The sequence below is a fragment of the Mesoplodon mirus genome (assembly GCF_964341445.2).
Source record: "Mesoplodon mirus genome assembly, chromosome: 17".
In the NCBI taxonomy this organism is placed as follows: Eukaryota; Metazoa; Chordata; class Mammalia; order Artiodactyla; family Ziphiidae; genus Mesoplodon; species Mesoplodon mirus.
The window spans coordinates 24,511,067-24,536,184 of record NC_138993.1 but is presented as its reverse complement, the minus strand read 5'-3'; the positions used below and the strand labels follow the sequence as shown (position 1 = coordinate 24,536,184).

Sequence of the window (25,118 nt, the reverse complement as noted above, 5' to 3'; positions counted from 1 at the left end):
TGTACCCTGCATCTGTGGAATACCTAAAAAGACAATGAATCATCCCAAATTTGAGGCAGTGGACTTCGGAAGCAAGTGTAGACTTGGGGTTTGCTGTATGCAACTGAATAGTTTAGGATTTTTATGTTTATCTTGTTTTAGTGCTTGCTATCATTGGTGGATTTGTTTATTGGTTTGGTTGATCTCTTCTTTTTTTTGTTTTAATAATTTAAAAAAATTTTACGTTAATAACTTTATTGTATTTTTTTCTTGCTTGCTGTTTTTTCTCCCTTTTCTTCTGAGCCATGTGGCTGACAGGGTCTTGGTACTCTGGGCTGGTGTCAGGTCTGAGCCTCTGAGGTGGGAGAGCCAAGTTCAGGACATTGGACAACCAGAGACCTCCCAGACACACGTAATATCAATTGGCGAGAGCTCTCCCAGAGATCTCCGTCTCAATGCTAAGACCCAGCTCCACTCAATAACCAGCAAGCTCCAGTGCTGGACACCACATGCCAAACAACTAGCAAGACAGGAATACAACCCCATCCATTAGGAGAGAGGCTGCCTAAAATCATACTAAGTTCACACACACCAAAACACACCACCGGACACAGTCCTGCCCAGCAGAAAGACAAGATCCAGCCTCATCCACCAGAACACAGGCACTAGTCCCCTCCACCAGGAAGCCTACACAACCCACTGAACCAACCTTACTCACTGGCGGCAGACATCAAAAACAACGGGAACTACAAACCTGCAGCCTGTGAAACAGAGACCCCAAAACACAGTAAGCTAAGCAAAATGGGAAGACAGAGAAATATGCAGCAGATGAAGGAGCAAAGTAAAAACCCACCAGGCCAAACAAATGGAGAGGAAACAGGCAGTCTACCTGAAAAAGAATTCACAGTAATGATAGTAGAGATGATCCAAAATCTTGGAAATAGAATGGAGAAAATACAAGAAATGTTTAACAAGGACACAGAAGAACTAAAGAGCAAACAAACAATGATGAACAACACAACAAATGAAATTAAAAGTTCTCTAGAAGGAATCAATAGCAGAATAACTGAGGCAGAAGAATGGATAAGGGACCGGGAAAATAAAATATTGGAAATAACTACTGCAGAGCTGAATAAAGAAAAAAGAATAAAAAGAATTGAGGACAGTCTCAGAAACATCTGGGACAACATTAAACACACCAACATTTGAATTACAGGGGTCCCAGAGGAAGAAGAGAAAAAGAAAGGGACTGAGAAAATATTTGAAGAGATTATAGTTGAAAACTTCCCTAATATGGGAAAGGAAATAGTCAATCAAGTCCAGGAAGCGCAGAGAGGCCCATACAAGATAAATCCAAGGAGGAACATGCCAAGACACATATTAATCAAACTATCAAAAATTAAATACAAAGAAAAAATATTAAAAGCAGCAAGGGAAAAGCAATAAATAACATACAAGGGAATCCCCATAAGGTTAACAGCTGATCTTTCAGCAGAAACTCTGCAAACCAGAAGGGAGTGGCAGGACATATTTAAAGTGATGAAAGGGAAAAACCTACAACCAAGATTACTCTACCCAGCAAGAATCTCATTCAGATTAGATGGAGAAATTAAAACCTTTACAGATGAGAAAAAGCTAAGAGACTTCAGCACCACCAAACCAGCTTTACAACAAATGCTAAAGGAACTTCTCTAGGCAGGAAGCACAAGAGAAGGAAAAGACCTACAATAACAAACCCAAAACAATTAAGAAAATGGTAATAGAAACATACATATCGATAATTACCTTAAATGTAAATAGATTAAATGCTCCAACCAAAAGGCATAGACTGGCTGAATGGATACAAAAACAAGACCCGCATATATGCTCTACAACAGACCCACTTCAGACCTAGGGACACATACAGACTGAAAGTGAGGAGATGGAAAAAGATATTCCATGCAAATGGAAATCAAAATAACCCCGGAGTAGAAATTCTCATATCAGACAAAATAGACTTTAAAATAAAGACAAAGGGCTTTCCCTAGTGGCGCAGTGGTAGAGAGTCCGCCTGCCGATGCAGGGGACACGGGTTCATGCCCCAGTCTGGGAAGATCCCACATGCCATGGAGCGGCTGGGCCCACGAGCCATGGCTGCTGAGCCTGCGGGTCCGGAGCCTGTGTTCCGCAAAGGGACAGGCCACAACAGTGAGAGGCCCGCGTACCGCAAAAAAAATAAATAAATAAACAAAATAAAATAAAATAAAGACAAGTACAAGAGACAGAGAGGACACTGCATAATGATCAAGGGATCAATCCAAGAAGAAGATATAACAATTGTGAATATTTAAACACCCAACACAGGAGCACCTCAATTCATAAGACAAATGCTAACAGCCATAAAAGGGGAAATCGACGGTAACACAATCCTAGAAGGGGACTTTAACACCCCACTTTCACCAATGGACAGATCATCCAAAATGAAAATAAATAAGGAAACACAAGCTTTAAATGATACATTAAACAAGATGGACTTAATTGATTTTTATAGGACATTCCATTCAAAAACAACAGAATACACTTTCTTCTCAAGTGCTCATGGAACCTTCTCCAAGATACACCATATCTTGGGTCACAAATCAAGCCTTGGTAAATTTAAGAAAATTGAAATTGTATCAAGTATCTTTCTCACCACAATGCTATGAGACTAGATATCAATTACATGAAAAAATCTGTAAAAAATACAAACACATGGAGGCTAAACAATACACTACTAAATAACCAAGAGATCACTGAAGAAATCAAAGAGGAGATCAAAAAATACCTAGAAACAAATGGCAATGAAAACATGAGGACCTAAAACCTATGGGATGCAGCAAAAGCAGTTCTAAAAGGGAAGTTTATAGCAATACAGTCCTAGCTCAAGACACAAGAAAAATCTCAAATAAACAACCTCACCTTACACCTAAAGCAATTAGAGAAAGAAGAAGAAGAACAACAACAACAAAAAAAACCAGAAAGTTAACAGAAGGAAAGAAATCATAAAGATCACATCAGGAATAAATGACAAAGAAATGAAGGAAACGATAGCAAAGATCAATAAAACTAAAAGCTGGTTCATTGAGAAGATAAACAAAATTGATAAACCATTAGCCAGATTCATCAAGAAAAAAAGGAAGACTCAAATCAACAGAATTAGAAATGAAAATGGAGAAGTAACAACTGACACTGTAGAAATACAAAGGATCATGAGAGATTACTACAAGCAACTATATGCCAATAAAATGGACAACCTGGAAGAAATGGAAAATTCTTACAAAAGCACAACCATCCGAGACTGAATCAGGAAGAAATAGGCAATATAAACAGACCAATCACAAGCACTGAAACTGAAACTGTGATTTAAACTCTTCCAACAAACAAAAGCCCAGGACCAGATGGATTCACAGGAGAATTCTACCAATCATTTAGAGAAGACTTAACACCTATCCTGCTGAAACTCTTCCAAAATATAGCAGAGGGGGGAACACTGTCAAACACATTCTACAAGGCTACCACCACCCTGATACCAAAACCAGACAAAGATGTCACAAAAAAAGAAAACTACAGGCCAATATCACTGATGAACAGAGATGCAAAAATCTTCAACAAAATACTAGAAAACAGAATCCAACAGCACATGAAAAGGAGCATACACCATGATGAAGTAGGGTTAATCCCAGGAATGCAAGGATTCTTCAATATCCGCAAATCAACCAATGTGATACACCATATTAACAAATTGAAGGGTAAAAACCATATGATCATCTCAACAGATGCAGAAAAAGCTTTCGACAAAATTCAACACCGATTTGTGATAAAAACCCTCCAGAAAGTAGGCATAGAGGCTACCTACCTCAACATAATAAAGGCCATATATGACAAACCCACAGCCAGCTTCATTCTCAATGGTGAAAAACTGAAAACATTTCCACTAAGATCAGGAACAAGACAAGGCTGCCCACCCTCAGCACTATTATTCGACATAGATTTGGAAGATTTAGCCATAACAATCAGAGAAGAAAAAGAAATAAAAGGAATCCAAATGGGAAAAGAAGAAGTAAAACTGTCACTGTTTTCAGATGACATGGTACTATACATAGAGATTCCTAAAGATTCTACCAGAAAACTACTAGAGCTAATCAATGAATTTGGTAACGTAGCAGGACGAAAAATTAATGCACAGAAATCTCTTGCATTACTACACACTAATGATGAAAAATCTGAAAGAAAAATTAAGGAAACACTCCCATTTACCATTGCAATAAAAAGAATAAAATACCTAGGAATAAACCTACCTATGGAGACAAAAGACCTTTATGCAGAAAACTATAAGACACTGATGAAAGAAATTAAAGACGATGCAAACAGATGGAGAGATATACCACGTTCTTGGATTGGAAGAATCAACATTGTGAAAATGACTACACTATCCAAAGCAATCTACAGATTCAGTGCAATCCCTATCAAACTACCAATGGCATTTTTCACAGAACTAGAACAAAAAATTGCACAATTTGTATGGAAACACAAAAGACCCAAATTAGCCAAAGCAATCTTGAGAAAGAAAAACAGAGCTGGAGCAATCAGGCTCCTGGACTTCAGACTATACTACAAAGCTACAGTAATCAAGGCAGTATGGTACTGGCACAAAAGCAGAAATATAGATCAATGGAACAGGATAGAAAGCCCAGAGATGAACCCACACACATATGGTCACCTTATCTTTGATACTGGAGGCAAGAATATACAATGGAGAAAAGACAGCTTATTCAATAAGTGCTGCTGGGAAAACTGGACAGCTACATGTAAAAGAATGTAATTAGAACACTCCCTAACACCATACACAAAAAGAAACTCAAAATGGATTAAAGACCTAAATGTAAGGACAGAAACTATCAAACTCTTCGAGGAAAACATAGGCAGAACACGCTAAGACACAAATCACAGCAAGATTCTTTTTGACCCACCTCCTAGGGAAATGGAAATAAAAACAAAAATAAACAAATGGGACCTAATGAAACTTCAAAGCTTTTGCACAGCAAAGGAAACCATAAACAAGACCAAAAGACAACCCACAGAATGGGAGAAAATATTTGCAAATGAATCAACTGACAAAGGATTAGTCTCCAAACTTTACAAGCAGCTAACGCAGCTCAATATCAAAAAAACAAACAACTGAATCCAAAAATGGGCAGAAGAGCTTAATAGACATTTCTCCAGAAAAGATAATACAGACTGCCAACAAACACATGAAAGAATGCTCAACATCACTAATCATTAGAGAAATGAAAATCAAAACTACAATGAGGTATCACCTCATACCAGTCAGAATGGCCATCATCAAAAAATCTACAAACAATAAATGCTGCAGACGGTGTGGACGAATAGGAACCCTCTTGCCCTGTTTGTGGGAATGTAAATTGATAAATCCAGTATGGAGAGCAGTATGGAGGTTCCTTAAAAAACTAAAAATAGAACTATCATATGACCCAGCAATCTCACTACTGGACATATACCCTGAGAAAACCATAATTCAAAAAGAGTCATGTACCACAGTGTTCATTGCAGTTCCATTTACCATAGCCAGGACATGGAAGCAACCTAAGTGTCCATTGACAGACGAATGGATAAAGAAGAAGTGGCACATATGTACAATGGAATATTACTCACCCATAAAAAGAAACGAAATTGAGTTATTTGTAGTTATGAGGTGGATGGACCTAGAGTCTGTCATACAGAGTGAAGTAAGTCAGAAAGAGAAAAACAAATACCGTATACTAACACATATATATGGAATCTTAAAAAAAATGGTTATGAAGAACCTAGGGGCTGGACAGGAATAAAGACACAGATGTAGAGAATGGACTTGAGGACACAAGGAGGGACAAGGGTAGGCTAGGACGAAGTGAGAGAGTGGCAGTGACATATATACACTACCAAATGTAAAATAGATAGCTAGTGGGAAGCAGCTGCATAGCACAGGGAGATCAGCTCGGTGCTTTGTGACCACCTAGAGGGGTGGGATAGGAAGGGTGGAAGGGAGATGCAAGAGGGAGGGGTTATGGGAATATATGTATATATATAGCTGATTCACTTTGCTGTACAGTAGAAACTAACACAACATTGTAAAGCAACTATACTCCAATAAAAATTTTTAAAAAAAGAAAAAAAGACTGTGATGTTTTAAATGAGTCACCATCAAAACGGATTCAGATTTAGTGTCATGTTCGATGCTGACAACATTAACAACTTAGCAAAACAGAAGAGTCAGGTTTTACATTGGCCTATGGCAGGTTGATCATAACAAAAGTCCTATAAGTCTTCCAAGTTTAAGAAAATTAGAAATAGAGAAAAATAGGAAATAAAGTAGGCCCCAAATGGTAAGAAGCAGGAAAAATATATTTTTTTAAAAAGTACTAAAGATGTGAAAAAAAATCTTTCTTTAACTGATAGATGCTGAACAAAATGGAAAAATCTACTTTTTGGTCAAAATGCTTGAAAATCTGCTTTAAAAAAAAAAAAAAAAAAGGAAATCTCGCAACTTCCCTGGTGGTCCTGTGGCTAAGCCTCTACACTCCCAATGCAGGGGCCCCGGGTTCAATCCCTGGTCAGGGAACTAGATCCCGCATGCCGCAACTAAAGATCCCGCATACCAGAACTAAAGATCCTGCATGCCGCAACTAAAAGATCCCACATGTGGCAATGAAGATCCCACGTGCTGCAACTAAGACCTGGCACAGCCAAATAGATAAATATAAAAAAAAAAAAAAAGAAAAGAAAACCTCAGTGACATTTCTCCTGTGTACTTGACAACATGACTAGGATTAATGCTGTCAAATTTATGTTATCACTCTCTCCTTAAAAGTCTCCTTTTTTGGTCTTTATGGCACTGTACTCTCTTAAAAAAAACTTTCTTTTCTGCCTGCCCATTCCATGTAGGTGGTGCCAGAACTACATCTTTAACCCCAAACTCTTCTTACTCTGTAAGGTCTGGCCTGAGTAATCATACTTAATCACATAGTTGCAACCACCACTGTTATGCTAACGACTCTCAACCTCAGGCTCCCCCCAAGCCCCACCACACAGTGCTGTGACATGGATGTCTCCAATCAGAATCTAGAAGCACCTCAGGCTCTCTTGTACAACACCGAACACATCAGATTTTCCCCCAAACCTTCTCTTTCTCTTATCTTTCTATTTAAGGTGGGAGCACCATACACCCATGCCAGGTCCTCGATTCCTATCTCATCTCCTACATTCAATTTATCACCATGTCCTTCTGATTGGACTTCTTTAGTATTTCTGGAACTCATTCCTTCTACCACTTCTCTAGTTCAGGCCCTCCTTAAGTCTCAGATCTCCTCCCTTCTAAGCTCAAGCTCCTTAACTTAACATATATGTCTACCACAGTATGGCATTTATCATTCCAATACTTTTCCTGATATTAGTTGCCACACACGTGGTATTTTTATAACAGTGAACTGGTTGAGATTTCCCCCATGCTTATATATACCATACTGCTTTACTAGAAAAATCTGTCTGTTTTATACTGACCCCTTTGCTTAAAATTTAATTTTCCCTATAGTAATTCGCCCCCAAACAATCTGAATATCTGAAGGGAAGAAAAAGACTATCTCTATTTTTTTTTTAGAGACTAAATATACAAAGAAATTTCTCAAATAGCAAAGCATTGACTTTCCAACTGTGCAAAAGAAACAGGCATTGCTTAATCAAGCCTCCTTTTAATAAGTTGTTGAATTTTGCACTATACTGCAGAATTCATTTCAAGTGTCTATGTACTATCATAAAAACGTAAACTTTTATGAAAACCACAATTGGACTCAAGATGATCATCCTATTTTAAAAATAAGATCAATTCATGAATATACCTACAAAACTGACTATCTTGTGGTAGCAGCTTTATTTTTTTTAAATGCATGGATAGAAGTGACTTAGTATCTCCTAAAGAACAAAAAAAATAAGAATCTTGGGCCTCCCTGGTGGCGCAGTGGTTGAGAGTCCGCCTGCCGATGCAGGGGATACGGGTTCGTGCCCCGGTCTGGGAGGATCCCATATGCCGCGGAGCGGCTGGGCCCGTGAGCCATGGCCGCTGGGCCTGCGCATCCGGAGCCTGTGCTCCGCAACGGGAGAGGCCACAACAGTGAGAGGCCCGCATACCGCAAAAAAAAAAAAAAAAAAAAAAAAAAAAAAGAATCTCATTTTTGCTAGTTGAGAAAAGGACAAATCTATAGAAATGGCTTCCGGAACATTAAAAATAAAACATAAACTACTTCTTATAAAAATTCATGTTTCAGCTAAGGTCTCAATTAAGCTTTCTTTCACAAGAATCTATTTACTCCAAAAAAACACAGCTCATAATAAAAAGAAACTCAAGCTATATCTCAATTTAAAAAAAGAAAAAAGAAAAAAAACTAAGTTATCACATCTTGTGGCAATATTACATATAAAAAGCTAAAATTTTTATCAGTCTTAGTTATAGAACAGACTAAATATTGTATTTAACTTTTAAACATTTCATAGAGATGAAAATACATGTTCTCTGAGATAAAACTAGAGATATGTATATCAAAATTTAGTAGTTTCCCAACTGTGGGCAAGGGAAGACAAAGTCTTGACAACATAGGACAACAACAGACGCTGCAGATCTGCTTTTATTTACACCAGGAGACCTTGGTCAATTATGCACTGCACCTTTCCAGAGGAATCTGGAATAAGCTATAGAGAGAGATCAGAAGCAGAAGTCAAATACACAAAGGATTCCTTTCATCTACCTTGATGGAGTTAGGTGCTGTGATCATATAGTTGAAAAGGAGTGATGGATAGAAAAAGATCTCTTGAAAACCTGATAAAATAAATGCTGCACCTCTTCTCCAGAGTAAAATGCACACAGGTATATGTCTACAATAGAGACCTCAAATTAAGTACCTCTACTCTGAAAGAGGGATAGAAATAGAAAGTCACGATTTGGCACACACCGTAGTAATAACTGTTGGAAGCAACAATCATCAATGGATGGTAAAATGAGTGGGTAAGAGTATGATGAGAGGGCTTCCCTGGTGGCGCAGTGGTTAAGGGTCTGCCTGCCGATGCCGGGCACACGGGTTCGTGCCCCGGTCCAGGAAGATCCCACATGCCGCGTAGCGGCTGGGCCCGTGAGCCATGGCTGCTGAGCCTGCACGTCCGGAGCCTGTGCTCCACAACAGGAGAGGCCACAACAATGAGAGGCCCGCATATCGCAAAAAAAAAAAAAAAAAAAAAAAAAGAGTATGATGAGAAACAGGATATTTGCAGACTCAAGAACATCTCCCCCAACAAGATATTTATAAGCGACAAAGGGAAAAAATAACACAGCAGTGAAGGAACCTGGTAGACACCACCTTAACTGAGTGATCAGTTAACATACAGTAATGAAATGTATCAATTTCATATTATTGCTCAAAAAAAATGCATGATCTCAGCCAAATCATGAGGAAACATCAGACAAACCCATACCGAGCAACATTCTACAAAATAACTAGCCATGAAGAGAAGAAGGGAGGGGCCTGTTGCTAGAAAGGGAGATAGAGCTGGGGACAGTGTAGCAGCAGTCATTTTTTTTAACGATGCAAAGACTTGAGCATATTCAAATGATGAGGAGGAGGAACTTTGTCTTTGACAAAGTATCACTCCTACCCTTCCAAGACTAGCTCTCTGTACTCTGAGCTTATGGCATTCCCTCTCACCTCCTCCAAAATCTTCCGTCAACTATACCATATCTTATTTGCATTTTCAGATTCCTTTTCTTCTACATACATGTCTACTTTAAGAAAATCTACAGTCTTCTGATACCTCTTAATATGCTCCCATTTTCCTCTCCTTTATTTTCAAGCCTCTTGAAAATAGTCCACATACTAACTGCCTCTAATAAGCATCCATCACCCTTATCTTACTGAAATTGCTCACTTGAAAGTACCAAAAATAAAACTGCCGAAAATCAAGCTTTCTCTTGATCGTTGTGCTCTCCTGTCCTTCAATTCTCTTCCGTTGATCCTCTCTTGTGCTTTATCTTCTACGAACATTTACCAGGTTGGTTTCCCCTTGGCTTTCCCCAGCCCTCCCTCTGCCTCCTGTCCTCTAAAAGGCAAGTGTTTCCCAAGATTTTATTCTTAACCTTTTCCCCCCTCTTTTCTCATTGGTTATTCTACTGGCAAAGATCAAACCTACACCCACAAATTCTTATTCATTCATTGAGTATTAATTACATGGCAGGTCCTCTGTTATCTGCTATGCTAAGTATAACAACAACAATAGATAAGACTTTTCCGTTTTCTTTACTTCATTATTCTTGAGGAATATACTGTGTGACCCTAGCCTTTCTCCTGAGCTCCATGCTCACATTTTCAAATACCTTTTAAAAATATCTCCATAAGGATTGTTCAAACTCAACATGCTTAATCAAATCAAGCTCATGACTTCTTCCCTAAACCAGACCCTCTTCCTAATGTCTATCTCAATTAAAGTTTCACTGATTCTCCTGCCATCCGGGATTCATTACTTCTGATTCCTCAAACAATGTAAGTGTAACCTCTAAATATCTCATGCATCCATGAACTCTGTTCATTCTCACTGCCACCATTCCAATGGGAGCCTTCATTACTTCCTGCTTCTTTACTAAAAGAGCTAATTGGAGCAGGCACCATATCTCAATATGTCTAGTCCGCAGTTGTCCTTAAGGCGATGAAATTTTACCTGCTGGAAAAGAGGGACTGAATCACGCCATCTGTAACGTCTATTTCAGCAGCAAGATACATGATTACGTGGTTTACCGCAACTTTATTAAGAATAATTGTAAAAATCCTCCCACTGGGACTTCCCTGGTGGCGCAGTGGTTAAGAATCCACCTGCCAATGCAGGGGACACGGGTTTGATCGCTGACCCAGGAACATTCCACATGCTGTGGAGCAACTAAGCCTGTGCACCACAACTACTGAGCCTGCCCTCTAGAGCCCGCGAGCCACAACTACTGAAGCCTGTGCACTCTAGGGCCCGCGTGCTGCAACTATGAGAATGCGTGCTGCAACTACTGAAGCCCACATGCCTAGAGCCCGTGCCCTGCAACAAGAGAAGCCACCGCAATGAGAAGCCCGCGCACTGCAACAAAGAGTAGCCCCTGCTCGCCACAACTAGAGAAAGTCCACGCACAGCAACAAAGACCCAACGCAGCCAAAACTTAAATAAATAAATAATTTTTTAATTAAAAAAAAATAATAAATCCTCCCATAAATAACAAAGTCCTACTGTATAGCCCAGGGAACTATACTCAATATCCTGTGATTAAACCATAATGGAAGAGAGTATAAAAAAAGAATGTATGTGTATAACTGAGTCACTTTGCTGTATAGCAGAGATTGGCACAGCACTGTAAATCAACTCTACTTCAATAAAAAAAATAAAATTTAATTTTTAAAACTCCAAACTTTTTTCTTATTAATTCAATGTTAAATTATTTTTTTATTTTATACAACATTTAATTGGCGATGAGGATGGCTGCTTTATAGTGCAACTGGATTCAAAGGTAAGAATATGAAAAGAGGATTATAAACTTAAAAGAGTGGTATAATTTTTTAGAAAAAAATGAAAGAAAATCGACGTGCAAAAGATCACCCAAGATATTTAACTTTCCTCCCAACTTGCCCTTTGGTTAGGTAGTTATATACCCAGAGCATATGCAAATTAAAATTTTTAAATGTAGGCAAAACTATTGGCTAAAAGGAGAAAACGTTACTATTTTAGGATCTCTTTGCTTCCTGATTCTTTCTTAAAATAGTCTATAAAATGATTAAAATACTTTAATCAGTACTGTCAAACTTTATGAATGCAGTCTGATCATATTTGTAAAGAAGGATGTTAAAAACAACTGAATAGCCAATCCATTAAGTACTTTAATATATCAGCAACATATTGTACCAAACTATAAATCTCAGACTTAACAGGAGATGCTGGAGAGAAAAAAGTGTTACAAGTTTTGGGCCCAACGGAGGACCAAGCATCTTAACCTCCTTGCATTAATGCCCTCTTTGCCCTCTGTCTGCTCAGCACTTAAAGTGTGGAACCACAACACTGAAGTTTTCCTAGTTCTCTCATATACCTGTTTAATCTTCCCAGCAGGATCTTCAAGGAGTGAGAACCCTGTTTTTTTATGTCATATTGGTGCAAAACTGGCTCACAGCAGGCTTTTAGTGTTTATGCAATGAAAATGTAACCATTCAGTTAAAAGATGCTGTTATGTAAGTTTAGAAAGAATTTTTTTATGAAGAATACTTATCTATGCCCACACTTGATATGAAAACAGAACTGAACAAGTTTAACTGTCAGCATGAGAGATGTAGCCTACATATTTCAAAACTTTTCTATACAGATTTTTAAATAAAATAATTGTGGTATAACTTTTCTTGTGAAATTTTTTTTAAAAAAAGAAGGGAGCAGTGTATATATATTTTATGTGTAATGAATACTGGTGATCATTCCTCAATGTAGAAATTAGATCAACCATAAGGCTCATTTCCTGCCCTTCAAGTTATAGAACTTCCAGAGACCTAATTTCTCAAATAGAAATCAGAAAAAATGCAGAAAGATCCTTCTGGACAAAGCACCCCATATAGCAGCTTTAACCACCTAACACATGGATACAAAGTAGTTCAAGATAAAAGCAGCTGCATGACCTAAAATCATAAACTGTATAAGCCCTGTTCTAGATTTGCTTCTGATCTGATAAAAGACCTCAGGCAAACAATTAATCTGGAGGTCCGTGTCCTCATTTACTAAATGAGAATATCCTCAAGGGGTACTGTACAATGCCACTATTTATGAATCAATGCAGTACTAGAAAAATATTTAAAGCTGTAAAACCTATTAAAATATGATATTACTAATGCAGTCATGATCTAATGAAAATAGATTCCAAAGAACTTCAAATACTCAAAATGGCCACAGTGTAACAGCATTGAAGAAGCCAAAGAAAAATGAAAAAAATTTATACTTCAAGTTCTTTATTTTGAAATATCAGAATAGGCTCAGATTGATTTTTGGTTGCTCTATCACCTGCTATGGGTGACTTAGATAAGTCACTTTCCTCTCTAAGCCTCCAGTTTTTTCTAGTAATGGTGCTTATCTCATAGATTATGGTAAAGATTAAATAAGATAACCTCTGGCACACAGTAAACCTTAAAAAGAAAACCACTTGCCTGTTATTATTACAAATACTATTATCAGGTAGTAGTTGCCATCATTGTCATTGTCATCATCATCATCATCATCACCATCACTGCTCTTTCAAGGAAGTAGCATATGACAGAAAGAAGCTACACTTTGGAACTGGACAAATCCTGGTTCAAATCTTACCACTGCTATTTATCAGTTGTATGACCATAGCCCTCTAAAGACTCTTATTTCACCTATAAGATGTGGAAGTCACCTCCATCCTAAGGATGTTTTGAGGATTAAATGCAGTCATATAAAGCACCTAGCACAACAGAGGTCCCCTCGATGAAAGTTATTTTTTATCTCCCTTGATCCTTTTTAAATGAATTATATAAGTCTGTCAAACGTTTAACATATGAGTAGATAAGAGCTGGCCTGAGCAAGATGGCAACATGGTAAGGAGCCACGGCCTGAGTTCTGACTAATACAGAGGCCAGAGTAAACATAGAGACCTTTTCCAACTGTCCTAGTGACAACTGGGACATATTATATAACAATACGGTTGCAAAGGATTTGGTGCAGGTAGTAGAATTCAATCATTCTCAAAAAACAAGTAAATGTTTTTCCCTATTTGCTAAAATAAGTAAACGGCACTTATACAAGATAAAAATCTCATCTTCTGATCAATAGCACTGTTATTCAATGTATTAAGAGTTGCTTTTAGTGACTTGTAACATTTAAGCAGCATATTAAAAAAAGTTAATCCTTATTTTTCTACTAATAAAAGAGAATCAAGAATTATCCGAGGGCTTCCCTGGTGGCACAGTGGTTCAGAGTCCGCCTGCCGATGCAGGGAACACGGGTTCGTGGCCCAGTCCGGGAAGATCCCACATGCCACAGAGCGGCTGGGCCCGTGAGCCATGGCCACTGAGCCTGCGCGTCCAGAGCCTGTGCTCTGCAACGGGAGAGGTCACAACAGTGAGAAGCCCATGTACCGCAAAAAAAAAAAAAAAAAAAAAAAGAATTATCCGAAACAGAGAATACATTAAAATATTATGTAATTGTTTAAAGTGCATTTTATATGTAATATTAAATATGTATATTGTATATTAAGGAACTTGACATTATTGTGTCAAACAAATTAACAAGATTCTAGTGTGAAAAGAGTTACTGGTTTAGAAAAGTTGAAAAAAATCATTTGAAGTTCCCCATCCTGGCTTTCTACTCCCCAAATTAACGCTATATAGAGTGTCTCCTGTCAGCCAGACATAAAAACTTAATCACAATTTATTTGTAGCTTAGCTAATTTGTAACAGCTTATATTTGAGAAATGCAAGCAATGTATAATGACTTAAAAGTCTTCCTCTCTGGCTCTTTGGACACAGGTCTCTTTGGCTCACAGGACAATAAACAGAATTAATGATAAAAATGTCAACAAGTAAGGTAAGGAAAAAAATTAGAGTAATAGATTTTTAAAGGGTTAGAATATCAACAATTTAGGCTTTTCTTGGGTTATTTTACCTTCAAAGACAAATGAAAGTTAATATGGTAGCAAAAAATCTTAATCTCCTTATTTCTCCATAAGTGTCATAATATGTCATATAAATTTTCATATTTCTGTTCTTTAATCTATTTTTCTTTTCAAAATGTTCCTATAATCTATTTAGCAAAACAATTGCATAAAAAATATTAAAGTTACCTTCACATGAACAAGTGGATAAGTTACAATAAATATTTACATGGACAAACATGGGGTATATGTCAACATTTTCTTGACAGATGGTAACTTATTTATTTCATCAGTATCTCTCTCCTTTTCTATATCCACTCAGTTCATTGACATCTTACAGAAGCAATAGCCAATAAATGTAAAAATGATTCAACCTGGTTAGTACTTTTTAAAGAAAATTAAAGTCTATCAGTTTGGCAGAGTACATACATGGAAATACTCAATATTGACAAGAATCCATGAGGCAATCACTCTGCATACTGATGAGAGTATGAGTTGGAACACCCTTTCTAGAAAGCAATTTGGTGATATATGTATATCAAGACTCTTGAATATGTCTAGACCCTTTGATTATATTTCCAGCATTCAAGTCTAAAAAAATCATCCAAGGTAATAACAAGATCTAAGTACAGAGATATTCACCAAAGAGTTATTTATAACAGTGAAAACTTAGAAAGAACCTGAATGACCAACAACATGGGAAGGTAGATAAAATGGGAATATTAAATATATAATGTCACATCTATTTGATGAAATACTGTACAGACACTAAAAGTCATATTTTGGGGGAATATCTAATATCACAGGAAAACGCTCCTAAAAAAATATCAGGTTTTAAAAAAAGCAGACTGTAAAACTTTATATGCATGGTATACCATTTTTGTAAAAATTACTATACTTGATTGAATAGATATGAATATAGGCATCATAGAAAGAAATACAGAAAATATTCACACTGTTGGTCTTGAAGGGGAAAATAAATAATTTTTATACTCTTCCCTATGCTCTTTATCACTTGCTCTATTATACTATCCTTCTTTACTATGTTTATTTTGTTTCCCCCACTAAAACATAAGCTCTATGATGGGAGGAATTTGTTTCTTCTGTTCACTGTACCTAGACACACAGCAGTCATTTCAATAAATATTTGTTAATTAATAAATACTATATGTGTATACACACACATATATATCTATAAAATGAGCATTTATGACTTTATTAATCAGAAGAAATAAACATTATTTTGAAAGAAAATATAAATTCCCTACTACAGAATTATTAACCTAATTCTGATCTTCAAGAGTAGTAATTGAGTTCAACCTCTCATTTCATCATCAATTATCCAAAATCCTGCATGAGAAAAAGCAGTCTATGGCCATGACCCCCAACTCGGATCTGGGAGTTTCGTCAAGGTTTCCAGCTGAAATGTCAATTAGAAATTACTTGGACATCAGTCATATGTGCATACAATGTCAACCACACTGAAAACCCCAATCTTTTTCTCCTTAGCACCCACTAGATGGCCACAGGTATTTCTCATCTAGGTTGGCCTACCTACATTAGGAAACCTCACTTGATGGTGTTATGTGGATACTGCCTTTCCCTCGATCCCAGACATCAAAGTCAACGGTTAAGAATATTAAATAAAAGAAATTTCTAAATAAAATAAAGATCTTTCACTCTAACAAACATGAGTAGCTGGTAATCAAATGGTAACTTCAAATATTTAGAATTCAGATGGTAATTATTCATTCTGATGACTCAAAATAGATGTCAAAAGGACAGATATATTTTCCATTGCAAAGCCCCCTGGTCCCATCCAGAGCCTATTTATTCTTAATTTACTTAAAGTTTTAACAAGGTTGATTAACCAAAGGAGAAACCTGTCATAAAATGTAAGTATCAGTTACATTCCAAACAGTTTTTAGGTGCCAGAGATAAGCAAAATAGTTACATTCTAGTGGGGAAGACAGACAATCAACATGAAAACAAAGAAATAATTAGGTAAATTCAGAGAGTGATAGGTGCTCTGAAGATTACATTATATGACAGCAGGATTCATGTGGAAAGGGCATGGGCGTGATCAGTGATTATAGAATGTTATGAGAATTTATAAGCTGAATGACGAGGAGGCAGGAATATACAGATCTGGGAGAAGGTCATTCCAAGCAGAGGAAATAGCAGGTACAAAGGCTCTGAGGCTGGAAAGCACTTGGTCTATTTTTAAAAGGACAAGAAGGTCACTGTAGCTGGAGTCTAGAAAGCAAGGGAAAGAAGAAAGGAGATGAGGTTGACAAGGTTGGGTCCTGTAGAGTGTGGTGGCCTTGTTGAAGGGTCTGGATTTTATTCTGGGTGTGATGGGATTGCATGGATTTAAACAATGAACTCATAGGATCCGATTATGAGCAAACAGTAAGGAATATCAACTGCCAAATAAGAGAGAAGAAAAAAATGTGAAAATCAGATACAATCTCATAAATAGCCTGAAGGACAAACATGCCTATATCTCCATCACAGGCTCTGAAGGTGTCAGTGCATTACAGCATCCTAAATAGCTGTTTAGATGTTTATCATAATAAGTAGGATTCACCAAGAAAACATGAAAGTATAAAATACTACCATACATTTACATAGCACTTTAATTATTTTATAAATAGTAAAATAGATATCATCTGAAAATATGCTTTTTAGAATGGCAAGGAGAATATAATATCAGAGTTTCATCTAAATAATTTATATTATGCTTCCAGAAATAAATCTTTAGCTAATCAATAAACTTAGTTACCTAAAATAACTCCATTTCTGAGATTTCTGAATAGGCAAAGTTTTCAGCTGTCTTTAAAATAATCAACGTACAAAAATCCCTTTCTCTTCCTTACTATTTGCATTGCAACAATCATCTAGGTATAAAACCCACTCAAAAAATATGTTTTTAAATCCATGCTCGACCAGACAAAACCAGTTCTTTCATCGTCACTTAAATATATTCCTATCCCCCCTCCTCTACACAGGCTGTGGTCTCATGTTCTAATCTCCCTCCTCAGCTGCCCACTATCTCAACTCAAATCCCATCTCCTTCATTTCATCCTCATTGGGTCCCGAAAAGAAGCAAGCATTGTAAAAGTACATTTTTTCCCATTTATAATTAGAAATAAAGTGAACATTTGGCATTACGTGAATAAAATGGATTTCTTTAAATATACTTATGTGCTTCATCCACAAAGCATTACTTTTTAATTGCTGGAAGTCTGAACTTCCCAGATTTTCCCACCATATGATGCTAAGTTTGCTCACCACTGTTTAAGGTAGTTATTCTCGAATCACTTTAAGTACATTTTTCCTTTTGTAATTAATTAGTCACCTATGTGACAATGTGAATATTCTGGTCTCCAAAAATTCTTTCACTCAGTGCTCCTTACAATTTTACTCTTTTAATTGTAAATAATAGTGTGTACTCCTGGGAAAGCTTCAAATTTAAAGAACTGTGAATGTTCTTTCCTCGCCCCACCCCAAATGCCCAGTCATACCTCCACAGAGGTCCGCTCTGTTTACTGATTCTTGTGTTTCCTTCTGGAAAGTTTCAATGTATACACAAACATTTACACATTTCTTCTTTTTTTCTAAATCACAAATGGGACCATATTATATATACTGTCTTGCAACTTCATTTTTTTTCTGCTAATATATCCTGGACTTCTTTCCTATCACCTCATATAGACTCATCTCATTTTTTAAAATGGTGACAGAGAATTCTAGTTACCATTATTTATTTAATTAGTCTCCTAAATGTACATCATTATAATTTTCACTTACAGTTTTATGATATCAAACAATGCTACAATAAACATCCTTGTATATATAACTTTACACACTTTGTGTGAATAACATTGGAAAGAAAAATTGTTAGAAATATTACTGCTGGATACAAATATGTTTAATTTCTTTTCTTTTGATAGCTAATCACCAAATTTTCTTTCAAAATTGCATCAATCTACGCTCCCATTAACAGCAATGCTGATTCCTCATCCCTTCTTCCTCATCGACAATGGACATTAGCAAATTATTTAATCTTTACCAGTCTGATAGGTGAAGGAAAAACAGCAGCTCACTAGTGTTTTAATTTTTATTTTTTTAACAAGAAGATCAAGCATCTTGTCACAAATATATTGAATATTTGAAATCTTTTCTCTATGAAATGTTTAAAGCCTCTGTCCTTTTTTCTATTAGGTATTCCTAACAAAGAACAATATTTAATATTTTAAGCAATATATTTAAAGAAATGTACAACAAGCTTCATTATAATTTTCAAAAAATATTATTTTAATTGGTAACCTACACCTAAGTACTCTCTCCAAAAAGCTGCAGTTCCTGGAAGTATATATCTAATTTCAGTATGTTTAATAAACATTTATAAACTTGACCTTTATATTGAGAATACTTTAATCAATGTGCTAGAGAATTTCCTATATTAAAATCGCCTTAATTCTTTAAAAAAAAACAAATTTCTATAGGCAATTAATAGGAAGCAACTGAAAATTAAGAAATCAGCATATTGATCTTTAGCTAACATTTTAGAACCACTAATTTCAACTATGGCTTCTTATTTAGTACTAAACTAAGAAGGCATTTCCAAGAACAGGAAAACCAAAAACCTAAATTAAATCTGTCTTGAGAGACCACAGTACATCCATCTTTCTCTATTACATGAGCTACTATTTTTCTACTTCAAAAATCAATTTCTTAAAGACCAGGAGTAAACAATCACGTGTTGGAGTGTGGTAAGCACTTGCCTGATCGATGTAAAAAGCCGTGCCTGCGCGGATCTCTCGACGCTGTTTGAGATCAGTTTCGGTGGTGTCTCTTGATAAGGCGATGTATTCAACCTCCCGTTTGGTCAACTCCTGAAGAGCAGAGAGTGTAATTGTCCCAAAATAAAAATCAAGCTCCCAACGTATGCTTAGGAGCCAGTTATCTGACAATGTCACTCTACAGAAGAGCATTTTAAATGTAATTCTAGATTAAAGCCTTTTAAGCCTCAGCTTTAAGAAAAATGCAATAAATTCAGCATTAACCAAAATATGTATATATCTCTCCTCAGAGCTCTACTTTTACTGTACACAATAATTTATGACTTAATTACTTACTACTTAATCAATAATAATCAAAATTAGATCTTATAAATCTTAATGTCTCCTGTAGAGTTCTTTTCAAATATCAAGAGTAATAATTTGGCTATTACTTGATTTTCAGACAAACAATAGTCATCGCTGTAAGTAGTGTTCATCTTTTTTTTAAAGGGTGATTTAAATTAACTTACTCCACGAACCAATGTTTACCAACTATATATTGATACAATATGTTAGGTATTTAACAAGTGTGAAAATAAGGTAAATATCAATAGTCAGGAGAGACACATACATAACTATTCAGGAAGGAAAAGAAGAAGTAAGATGAGAAGGAGGAGGGGGGTAAGGGGGTTATTATTTCACACAGAAAAAATCATTTGATTTGAAGGAGAAACCATCCAGAATCCATTTCTTTTAGAATAATTAATCTATCCCTAAATTAATTTTGCCATATATGTAGCAACTATGTACAAAAAGTTTTTAACATTATCCTTGGTTTTACAACGTTGAATTAAAAGCAATGACATGCTCCAATACAATATGTTTTTACTAAACAGGAAGAACAAATTAATTTACTGGACGAGTATAAAGAAAAAAGTTGAATGAGCATGCCATTAATGGTGAAAGGGGATATTTCCACACAATGGGATTTTTTTCTCCACCTTGTCTCCATGTGATGTTGATAAAAATATATTATTATTGTCATTTAGTTTTTTAAGATGTGCTGGGTCCCATGCACCCATAAATTTCAGTATATGTGGAAAGAAGGGAAAAGTTTTAAATGAGAAAACATACACCACAGTGGTGAAGATGTGGTGACACCAAATGATGTTTCTCCAAATAAGAATGAATTGCCCATGAGAGCACAATTTTGGAGTTAAGTAGCAGGTTTTCTTTTAGCAGATACCTCCTTCTGACTTCTGGAACACATCACAGTGTCTTCCTGTCTTGTTTAATTGATTGTCTGAATACGATCTCCCGCACTGAAAAACCCTGTCATTCACATTGGTTGACAAAGTGGTGTATGCCTCTTACTTTAAATTGTACCATGGTAGCACCCTGAACTGCCACAATGAGGATGTTACCCTCAGTCTTGAGTTTCCTGGGACTCTTCACCAGCCAAGACAAGCACCAAGGTCTCCTCAGCTGCTGCTTCACAGAAGTGGTACCAGCAAGCTCACAAACAGCACCAGAAGCAGAAGATGGGAGAGGCGGCAGAGGTCTGTTGAGTTTTTTTGAACTATCTACAAAACTCATTTTATATGAGTGAAATATGAAATAAACGCAACTATCAAATTATTTCTATTTAATTTCTCATGGGTTCAACAGGCTTGCCCCCAGATTTCTGCCTTTAAAGATGTCATCTACTCTGACTATTACTATGCATAGGATCCTATATCTAATAACAGCAGTACCCTTTGCAGAGTTTGGAAGGCAGCTTAGGCTATTAAGTTTTCTTACATGTATTTCCACATCCTAAAGCCGCCTCAGCTCTAATACACAATTTAAAGTTTGGTGGTTGTTGTTTTTTTAAGATACAAGCTTTATACTTATAAACTTGAGTTGCATTTTTGAGCCAACAAGACTCCTATAATCTCCTAGCCTGGCTCATTCCACATTTCTAACAGGCTTCAAGGTCTTGCCAGAAACAAAATCAAAGTGAGATATTGTAGCCTTTGAAATAAGCCAGGCAGTGAGTGCACATCTCAAAACTAAAGAGGTTCTAGACCTGGGATTTTCGGTGGCTGACTCTGCATTCTTAGACAAGACACTTCTGCCTTGTATATTAATAAAGTGAGGATAATACTACAATGGCACGTTGTACCTCACAAACTGGTTCTAGGAACAAATAAAAGATATGAAATTTATGAGCTAGAGGGAGTTAGTTTCTGATATGTCCATTCTATTTTTATCATTCCTGCCCTACATGATTTTGAAAGTACCAAGATAAATTCACCACCGAAATAGAAGAGTACACGAAGTATATTTCAATAGCTTAGAAGTCAATTATTTAATATCAAGTTACAAAAGGAAACTTTAAGTAAGCTTTTTCTCTTCATCCTAAAAAGTATCTTTGGAACAGACCAACTTTATCTGATAGTGTTCTTCCTTGAATCATTAGAGCAATGCCTATTAATGCTGACAAAGTAGTAGAAAAAAAGTCCTGTAAATTTTTTTAAATTTGTGTCGAGATTTGAATATTTCAACTCGCTTCACAATCATACTCAGAGAACTACAAACATTTAAGGGGATAAGATGTCAGAAAGGGGAAGCAATGTGAGATCTGAAGTCTAGCTCCATCATTTACATATAAAGCTTGAGTGAGTTTTTTAATTTCTCTGAACTTATTTTCTCATGTATTTAAGAAAAAAAAGAAAAACGAGTGCAAGTTAACACGTAAGAGAGATTCTGTAATCCTTAGGCTCCCTTTAAAGACCACATAACATCAAAAAGTCAGAATTATTTGGCTTTTCAAAATGTGGACCGAAGATAAAAGAATGCTTCCTGAATAGTATAAAATTACACTTTGTTTTGTAATCTCAGTGTTGTTGATTCTATCTGCTACTCATTGCCTGAATTTAGATAGATCTCTTTCCTACTGGAAGTGGAGGGTTTCCTACTTACAACAACATTTGCTAAAGCTATGAAAGGCAAATGTACATTTACTTCCCGAGAAACTTATTCCAAATGCTTTATAAACAAATCACCCTTCAACGTCAACATTTTTAAAGCAATGACTAATCGTGATATTTTTGTAAATTCTTAATTTATTTACAAAATAGCTTATCATAGTTAAGACCCTTAGGAATCCACAAGAATTCACTGCTTACCAGGTACTGCATAGCAATAGAGCGGCGAAGAGGCCCAGGAGGTCCTATTAGAAAGACATCTTGCCCCAAAAGATCCTTCTGCATTATCCATCTTAGATGTTGAATTACTGATTGAGCCAGAGAGTCTGAAACTTTAAGGTGGAAAAAAGGTAAAATGAAATGCAAATCAGAATACTACATATAAGTCTTCAAACAACCAATGCAGACAGTACATTAAGTTTAAAAAAATATATATATTATATATACATACACATATATACACACATGCATATATACATATACACATATATACATTCATACATACATCTGGTGAATTTTCACACTGTTTTACAATAAAACCATTATTATCTAATGTTAGAACAAAGTTTATTACATCACAAAGAGTCACATAATCCCATACTTAAAAGCTTATTAAGAAACGGGAATTCTCTGGTGGTCCAGTGGTTAAAACTTGGGCTTTCACTGCTGTGGACCCAGGTTTGATCCCTGGTTGGGGAACTAAGATCCCACAAGCCACGTGGTGTGGCCAAAAAAAAAAAATGCTTATAAGAATGCTTGAACAATGTGTCACCAAAGGAATGAAAGTGATTTTCAAGGGTGATATGAGCAGTTAGTACCATTACTTTGTCACAATTTTAAAGCCCATCTCTTTTGTTCTAAAAAGGGGATATGACCAAATCATCCCAGACAATTAATGATTATCAGTTTTGAAAAAATTTTTAAAGCTATAACTTAAGTTGGCACTGGGTTGTGAGATCTCTCAAACTTCACAGTTAGGAAGTCTGATGTAGACTTAAATGACTTCTTTAGAATTTAAGTTTATTCTACACCAACTCTTTTGGGAATAGAAGACTACTCCGTATAATGCCCTTCTAAGTCTACTAATTTTTTTTTTATTTTTATTTTTTTGCCACGCGGCATGCGGGATCTTAGTTCCCCCACCAGGGATCAAACCCACGGCCCCTGCATTGGGAGTGTGGAGTCTTAACCGCTGGACCACCAGGGAAGTCTCTAACTCTACTATTAAATCACCCATCAATCCACTCATCTTCTCCCTAAACATTTTTTTAAATGTTTGTATTAATACAATTAATTTGTGTTTGCTCACTTATAAGTCACCCAGTGACCTAGCAAGTGCTTTCCTAGGTATACAAGAAAAACTCTCGCCCTTATACATTGAGACATATAGAATACTCACAGCAGTGTGGCTCAAAATAAAACTGGAGACAGGAGATGGATAAAAAGCACACAGTGGAATATTATATAATAACAACAAAAAAACAGAATGAACTACCATTACTTCCAACAATATGTTTAACTCTTAAATGAGAAAAAATTTTGTCACAAAATAAATCATGCATTAATGATTAATATCACTATATATTTTTTTTTTTTGCGGTATGCAGGCCTCTCATTGTTGTGGCCTCTCCCGTTTCAGAGCACAGGTTCCGGATGAGCAGGCTCAGCGGCCATGGCTCACGGGCCTAGCCGCTCCGCGGCGTGTGGGATCTTCCCAGACCAGGGCACGAACTCGTGTCCCCTGCATCGGCAGGCGGACTCTCAACCATTGCGCCACCAGGGAAGCCCTAATATCACTATTTTAATAAAGCTCAATAAACTAGCAAATTGAATTCTTTACAAATACATACATATGTGATAAAACAGTGCTTGAAAAAGCAAAAAAGCAAAAGAATGATAAATTCAGGATACTTGGACATGGAATCAGAGAGATTCTCATGGATAACTTCAATGGTATTCGTAACATTCTACTTCTTAAATTGGGTGTGGGTACAGTGTTTCTTTTACTATTATGTTGCATTTTATACATAAACACATACAATACTGATATTATGTATATGTATATTTATGTATGTGTGTAAATGTATATAAAAAACAAAGTCTTTTGTATGTGTTGAATAACCCATACTTGTTAAACTTTGTTTAATCATCCAGGAAGGTCATGAAAGAATTCAAAGATCAAACTAAGAACGCTTGCCTAGGACTAAAGCTGTGCTTCCCCCCGCCCCCTCCAACCTTGCTAGGGTGGTTCCCCCTACCCTCCCTGAAAAAAGTTAACATTGAATCATTGGAAAAAATAAAGATAAATTTCTGATTTTCTTAATCATGGTGGGAAGATCAAGGACAAGGTTTTGGGCAGACTGGTTGGTCTGCCCATCACTGGGGTCACATTAAACCATTTTATAATTTCCCCAAAGCAATGCTTCTGTGTCTGAAAATCAGGAGACTCATCACCCAAGTGGAGGTGCTTGGCTTCTCTCCTGTCCTCTATGAAGCCTCTACACCATGCATGGGGGCAAAAACTGGTTCTTGAAGGGGGACTTGAGAATAATTCTTAGCTATGACAATGGTCTGTTGCCCACTAAAGGGATGCTGTGCATCAACAGATATATAATATATCTGTGCATTGAAATTCCATGGAATTGGGGAGAG

General features: G+C 36.4%; 1 protein-coding gene across 4 annotated transcripts in view; it reads right to left on the bottom strand.

Moving 5' to 3' along the window:
• VWA8 (von Willebrand factor A domain containing 8) overlaps positions 1–25,118 on the bottom strand; it is a 369,162-nt gene that overhangs the window by 299,132 nt on the left and 44,912 nt on the right. For all 4 annotated transcript variants that reach the window (XM_082602373.1, XM_082602374.1, XM_082602375.1 and 1 more), the window contains exons 3-4: positions 22,668–22,798; positions 19,501–19,611 (exon numbers count right to left, since the gene is read on the bottom strand). In XM_082602373.1, the coding sequence (XP_082458499.1) occupies positions 19,501–19,611; positions 22,668–22,798 (242 nt within the window). The remainder of the gene's footprint in view (positions 1–19,500; positions 19,612–22,667; positions 22,799–25,118) is intronic.